A 7,779-nucleotide genomic window follows, 5' to 3' on the forward strand; every position below is an offset into this window, starting at 1 on the left:
GAAGGATCAACTCAGGCAACATAAGGCACAGGAAGCACAACAACACAAGGAACAGCAAGCAGTTCAAGAGGAAAAAGAAGGAAGCAAATCAAATGGAATTCAACCCCATAGAAAAGGCAGCAAGGAATGATGCATGTCCAGCATGCAAAGCGAACAAATTTATGATTAGTAGACTCCAAGAATCGTTGAAAGATATCAGGTCTGAAATGAGAATGGAGTATAGCTATCAGAAGAGGAACATGGAAATTCAGAAAGAAGAGATCATGGCTCTTAAAAATAAATGCAAGCATTTAGAGGAGGCAGTGACATACTTCAAAACCACCACCATGAGCCAAGAAGGCGAGAACTCTGTTTACTATGATAAGAAGAAACAACCCTCTCAGGAGCAGTCAGTCTACAAACCATGAAAAATTATCAGAGAATCAATGTTATGTAAATTTGCTTTAGTAGTAGGTCAATATGTTACGCAGTACTCTAGAATAGCCATAGAAATCTATGAATTTTTTATTATAAGCACAGGAGAAAGCACTGTGTTCCCAACACATTCTCAATGCTTAGTTTCCATCTATGCTACAGTCGATTGTAATAGGAGTTTGCCCCATCCCAACTTTTGGTAATATATCCACTATCCGATCTTGTTAAAAAAAACAGAATGGTAAAGCTCGTTCTATATTCAACAATCTTTACACAACCAAAATAGAATGGTAAAGTTCACTCTATATTCAACAATCATCTCTACTAATATTAATTAATTAATTTATTCAACAATCATCTCTACTAATATTAATTAATTAATTTTAATACGTAGACAATCATTATTAATTTTAACGCGTAGTTCTTCATCATTTACGATATATGAGAGGTTATGATATTTTTGGCGAACACTTCACTTAAATTTATTAAGATGTATTAAGATGTAAGATATTCTGGTGAACACTTCACTCATCATTAAAAATTATTAAAGATTATAAGACATATATAAATTTATTAGAATATGTAACATTTCACTCCTCATTAAAAATTACAAGGTATATATAAATTTAAATTTATTAAAATATATAACATATATAAATTTTAAGAGAAATTATTAGGCATAAATCACAAGATAATTTCTCTTAAACTTGATATGGATCACAAAAACCTCAATTCAACAATATATAAATTTATTAAAATATATAACATTTCACTCATCATTAAAGATTAATGATGATTATAAGGCATATATAAATTTATTAAAATATACTACATTTCATATGAACACTTACTCATCATTAAAAATTACTTCACTCATTATTAAAAACTAAAATGAACACTTACTCATCATTAAAAATTACTTCACTCATTATTAAAAACTAAAAGGCATATAATTTTGATTATAAGGTATATATAAATTTATTAAAATATATAACATTTCACTCATCATTAAAGATTAATGATGATTACAAGGCATATATAAATTTATTAAAATATACTACATTTCAGATGAACACTTACTCATCATTAAAAATTACTTCACTCATCATTAAAAATTAAAAAACATATAATTAAAAATTAATGATGATTATAAGGCATATATAAATTTATTAAAATATACTACATTTCAGATCAACACTTACTCATCATTAAAAATTAATTCACTCATCATTAAAAATTAAAAAGCATATATTAAAAATTATAAGGCATAATTAATTCACTCATCATTAAAAATTAAAAAGCATATATTAAAAATTATAAGGCATATATAAATTTATTAAGATATATAACATTTCACTCATTAAATTAAGATATATAATTTATATATATAACATTTCACTCATTAAATTAAGATATATAACATTTCACTCATCATTAAAGATTATAACGCATCATTAAAAATTATAAGGCATATATAAATCTATTAAGATATATAACATTTCACTCATCATTAAAGATTATAAAGCATGCGTATAAAGCATGCGTAACTTTATTAAAAGGTAAGAAATTACACATTATTAAAATGTAAAATCAGATGAACACTTCACTCATCATTAAAGATAAAACTCATCATTAAAGATAAACACTTCACTCATCGTTAAAGATAAAACTAAAAAACTAAAGCCTACACTCTCGCTAAAGCTAAAAAAACGAAAGCCTACACTCTCCCCTCTCCCCTGATTACCTGAAATGTTTCCTGGTTCAATAGCATACCCTTACCCTCTTATGAATGTCAATTACAACGGAAATCTATTATCTAAAATATTATAATATTTTATAAATGCAAAGGGACTCGAACGATCTAGCCATCTAAATCAAAAATCATGAATTTTATTATTATTTTTATTTAAGATACATTGTTGATAATAGATGCATATAGATTCGAAATAGCTTAACCATTCGCTCAATCAATAATCGTAAATATATACATATATTCAAAATATCCAACCATTCTCCTACAATGGAGAATTATTATCGAAAGATTCAAAATAGCTAACCATTCGCCTCAATCAATAATCATAAATAAATACATATATTCAAAATAGCTAACCAATCGCCTCAACCAATAATCATAAATAAATACATATATTCGAAATATCCAACCATTCTCCTACAATGGAGAATTATTATCGAAAGGTATAACCGTTTTCCTAGATCAATAATCAAAATCAAATTGATTTATGATTGAATCTGATTTATGATTATTGATTCAGGAGAATGTTTAGATCTTTGGAGTAGGAGAATTATTATCGAAAGGTATAACCGTTTTCCTAGATCAATAATCATAAATAATAATCAAAATCAAATTTATGATTATTGATTCAGGAGAATGGTTAGATCTTTCGAATCTATATGCATTTTACTACTATTCCAGGGAAATTTAAGCTCTGGAAAATTAGTAACAAAGCTCTGGAAAATTAGTAACAAAGTCAAGCACGCGTTTTCAGATAAACGCAAAAGGAACTGAACGGTAAATCTCATCCTATCATCAACAATCACCATTAAGGTAAATCTCATCCTATCATCAACAATCACCATTAAGTTTACATCCTGCACTCTTCATTGAGTCAATGGAGTTAACTGAAATGACCCTCTTTGCAATCTCAGTTACAGCAGAGAATTATTATCTATAATATCAAGTTGATAATAAAATGCATATAAAAACTGAAGACCTCGTCACTCCTAAATCTATAATCATAAATTCATGCTGCTCACACAGTTGAATTAAACAAATTACAAATTCAGAATTGACCTACTTCCATTAGTAAAGAAAGACCTCATCAGTCCTAAATCTATAATTAGAATTACTCCTCACACAGTTGAATTAAACAAATTACAAATTCAGAATTGACCTACTTCCCTCCAGCACAAAATTCTAGTAAAGAAAGATGTCAAGGTTGAGCTTAACTATGTTTCACTGAAAATTACAGTTTTGGGCAATCTCTGAAAAGTGCCGTTTGAGGATCTCGAAGGAATACTATCCATCTTTGGAATATCAAATTCAGGATTGATCTGCTTCCCTTCGACACAAAATTCTTCTAAAACACACAATTCTAATAAAGAAAACTGTCAAGTTTGAGCTTCTAACTATGCTTCACTGAAAATTACCGTTTTGGACAATCTCTTAAAAGTGTGTTTTAAGAATCTTGTAGTAATATCTGTCTTTGAAATACGAAATTTAGGATTGATCCACTTCCAGCACAAAATTCTACTAAAACACAGAGTTTGGGGCATATTCCTAAAAGTGTCTTTCCAGAATCTTGGAGGACTATTATCTATAGTCGAAATATTCTACTCGAATTCTTTCAGTTTAAGATGCTAACAGAGTGAAAACCGGTGACTTTACCCAGTATACTTCTTTAGCCTTCTTCATGCCCATTTAGTCAAATTTTCATTCTTTTTTTCAAATTCGTCTAAGCTGCTAGCAATTGAAGCTCTCTGGAAGAGTTTATATCTGCTCGTGGATTGTAGAAGAGGTCAAGATATCGGCAATTAGGTCAAATATATCCATGTTTAAAATACAGACTGTGCTCAAAGAAACAGATAAAACCAAAAGTGAAATGTTAAAACATGGCTTTTTCATCCCCTAAAATTTCCTATCGGAAATAAGCATAACTCTTCCAAATTTTACTATCATCGCTGTTATGAATATCTGCATATATCAAATATGTCAAATTTCATCTTCATTGAAATTGATGAGCGTCAGGAAAAATATGTCACTACTGCATTTTTAAAAGCGGTTGAGTGAAAAGTTAAAAGATGCTTTTTCATCAACTAAAATTTCCTCTTGGAAATAAACATAACTTCTACAAATTTTACTGCCATCGATGTTATGAATATCTGCATATATCAAACATGTCAAGTATCATCTTCATTGAAATTGATGAACTTCAGGAAAAACATGGCACTTCTGCATTTTTAGCGTTGTTGAATTCAGGAAGAGGGGTGGGATTAATGAATAAAGGTGTATATGGATAAACCTAAGGGAAACTTTTAAGAACTTAGAAATCCCACCCAATATTTCAAGAATGCTTCCTAAGGGAACTTTTAAGAACTCAGTAGAAATCCCACCCAATGTTTGAGCAATGCTTCCTAAAATGCCGATTAAAGGGCTAAAAATGAATCCCATCAGGATGGAAATTTCACGGGCATAGTCTTTCTTAAATGCAGATTACTCTGTTCAATTTATAACATACATGACCATGTTAATGCAGCTTTTGCTATGTTCCTTGACAAAAGATTCTAATGATCCCAAGATGGGGAGGGATCAATTTAAGTTAATCATTGACTGCCTCTGAAAACCTAATATGTGCAACAAAACAGGGCATTCTTCTGATCTTTTTCAGAAATATATTAGAAAATTGAACCCGGGACCTGCCCATGTAAACGGTTTCTCTACCACTGAACAATATGCCCTAACCCCTTCCATGATGAGGACCCTGACTGGCTTCAGCATAAGAAGTGAATTGTTATCCACAACACCCTTACTGGATTCAGTATCAAAGTGTGGATAGCTATCTCCAACACTCTCCGACAAGCCACAATATGGTTCAGGCCTCCTAGCTATTGTCAATCAACCTCAACACCTGGATACAATACCCATGTTGAAAATAAGACCTGGATACAATAGGCTGGGAATCAACCCCTGGACCTGTCCCATTTAAGAAGGGGCTTTGATTCAAGCCTCCCAGTAAACAAAATAATGAAATGTATGGTCTAAGAGAACAAACCCACCATCAATATTGGGAAATGGAGGGTACAATACCCTAATTCTAATGATATTTGCATCAATGACAAGATATACCATAACAATCAAACGCTGCAGAAAGATATCGCAAAAAGTATTTCATAAGATTAAGAATTGGTAAACTTGCTAACAGAAATCCTTGCTCGACATCTATATGACAAAACTGCAAGAAAGCTTGACAGTCCAGCATGATCTGAACCGGAGATATTCAAAGGGAAAAGCTAATATTAATGAAGCTCATTTCAAGGATTGACAGAAGAAAATAGGATTGGACATCATAACGCCCAATTCCTAAGTAAATTACAGGTTATACTGCAAACTAAGGGAGAAATTTTGGGAATAAATACATAGATTGTGAAAAAAAAAATCCCTGCAAGATACCTATTAGAGCTTGATAGAATGTGTACAATTTTGGCTTGTTAGGGTACCCGCTGGCACAGCAATGGTAATGTTGCAGGAAGAGTAGGAAACCGCGTGGTGCTTATAAATGTTGAGGAAATTCACTCGCCCTGCAACCCTCGTCCAAGTACTCAACGGAAAACTTCCAGCGAGCGCGTCAGAAACTGCATTTCCGTTCGATAGCAGCCGGTCCGCGAGAACCGTAACAGTAACGTTCATTGTGAGGGTGCTGTCGCTGCCTATTTTGTCCGCCGGAACCTTCGCTTCCCCGATGTTTGTGCCGCGATACAGCAACTCCGTGGTACTGTTTCCAAATTTGAAGCTCGCCTTGTTGGGATTCTTGATAGACAGATTCAGATCGAGGCTAACATTGAAGTCGAGCTTCATCCGCACGGCGTCGAACTTGAATTCAAAGTGGTCGAGGGCCACGGAATTCACTGTCACCTTGGGGTCCCGTGCCTTGAACACGGTGAACGCCAGAATCACGAACACGATGACTAAAAGAAGCAGAAGAGCAACGGTGCTACCGCAACAGATTATCCGTCGCTTCTTGCGACGACGGAGGAGCTCAGCGTCGCCTTTGTCGCCATCGACGCTCAGCGGAAGCTGCTCCAGTTTCCTTTCTTGTTTCGTTTCCATCGCAACGGCGCCCTGCTCTTGGCGCTGCTTTGCGACTCTTTCGGCCTCTGCTCCAATTACCGAAACCCCAGAGTGCCGAGTATGAGGTCGGCGGATCGAATCCTGCTGTCAATTGATCTGCAAAATCACCCCTAGTGTCAGAATCTGATCATAGATAGCCATTTATATTGAAACACCCAAAATATATATACACACACAGAGCACAGACTGTTCTAGTGAAGATATACAGTATATATACAGCATTGTAGGGCATGGGTGGGTCGATTTGGGTTTAAGAATTCAATGGAAAACGGTTGGCAGGTCGGAAGCCTTAAAGACTGGGGCATGAATAGTATGCTCACCATTTAATCTTGCTTGGATCCGGAAGAAAGCCATGGCATTCAACGAATTTTCGAACCCCACGCCTGATTTTCCATTTTTTCCTTCAATGCCACCTGGAAATAAAGTCTGATGATTCCTATATCTGTCGCTTCCTCCACTCACCAAACTCTCTCCTCATTCATCGCATAATATTAAAAAACATCAAAAATCAAAATCAACCCCACAAAATCGAGCGCGTGATTTAATCGGACACCCTGCCCCGCTCTTTGAAAAATGACCACTGAAAAGTATATGGCGTTTACATTTATTAGAAAAATTACGAGATTTTTATTATTTTTATTACAAAGAAATTGATTGTAAATTACTGTAGTGAGTCACGAGTTCTTGATTGTAATTCATTTATAGTCGGTCACGGAGATTAATAAAATAAAAATATTATATTTTCTGTAAGAAGAGGAAAAGGTTGATTGATAGGCTTCACGTCTTAAAAGGTGTGATATACTTTTAAACGGTCATTCGCAGCGGGCCCCATTTTTCTTCTGACGTGGCCTTCACGATTGGAGTGTCTACTTCATTATACACTGCGAGTTATGGTGGATTGGTTGGAGGAAAGCATCGTTAAGCCATATTTGTTGTCAGTGATAGCTTTATGGTCATGACCCATGTTGGTAGTCATAGGTTTTTGGTTAAGTTTCGTTATCACAGTCTTTTAAAGATATTTGTCTTTTGCAGTTTTTATAAAATCCTTGATTTTGTCTCTATCAAAGTGTTTTCCTTATCATTGTTTATATTAGTTAAATTTTTTGTGATTATTGTTTATATCAGTCAAAATTCTTTATCAGATTTCTTGTGTATGAGAGTAATTATTATTTTTATTAGTTATAGTTTAGGTTAATTATAATTTTTTCGATATAATAATTAATTATATTTTTTTATTGGTGGAGAAATTATTGATCAAAATTCTTATTAGTTAGAGTTTTTATTACACAGTTTTGATTGTGTTTGCTAACACAATAACCTCTAGGTCCACCATGCCTATCCCTAATGTGAATATGGGTTCCTCTGGGGATCAAACCAAGGACCTCATAATACTCTACATAACACATTTACATGTTTTGCCAAGTGAGCTACCTGGGGGGTTTGGCAAACTCCTTATTGATCAGAGTTATTGCATCAAAATTTCCTCTTTTATTTTGAAC

At 33.6% G+C, this 7,779-nt stretch overlaps 1 protein-coding gene across 3 annotated transcripts; it reads right to left on the reverse strand.

Moving 5' to 3' along the window:
* Positions 1-5,304: 5,304 nt before the first annotated feature.
* LOC149221392 (uncharacterized) lies at positions 5,305-6,758 on the reverse strand. 3 transcript variants are annotated; one of them, XM_089385086.1, is made up of 2 exons: positions 6,601-6,758; positions 5,305-6,376 (listed from the first exon to the last, which is right to left on the reverse strand). In XM_089385086.1, the coding sequence occupies exon 2, from the start codon at positions 6,257-6,259 to the stop codon at positions 5,606-5,608; it is 654 nt and encodes a 217-aa protein (XP_089241212.1). In that variant the 5' UTR covers positions 6,260-6,376; positions 6,601-6,758; the 3' UTR covers positions 5,305-5,605. The 3 variants fall into 3 exon arrangements, with proteins under 3 accessions (XP_089241212.1, XP_089241213.1, XP_089241214.1); XM_089385087.1 differs by having other exon boundaries at positions 6,498-6,648; XM_089385088.1 differs by lacking the exon at positions 6,601-6,758 and adding an exon at positions 6,487-6,501.
* Positions 6,759-7,779: the final 1,021 nt, after the last annotated feature.

The sequence above is a fragment of the Pinus tabuliformis genome, chromosome Q (genome assembly GCF_031772625.1).
Source record: "Pinus tabuliformis cultivar Carrire ecotype Pingquan chromosome Q, CPIR1, whole genome shotgun sequence".
Lineage (NCBI taxonomy): Eukaryota > Viridiplantae > Streptophyta > Pinopsida > Pinales > Pinaceae > Pinus > Pinus tabuliformis.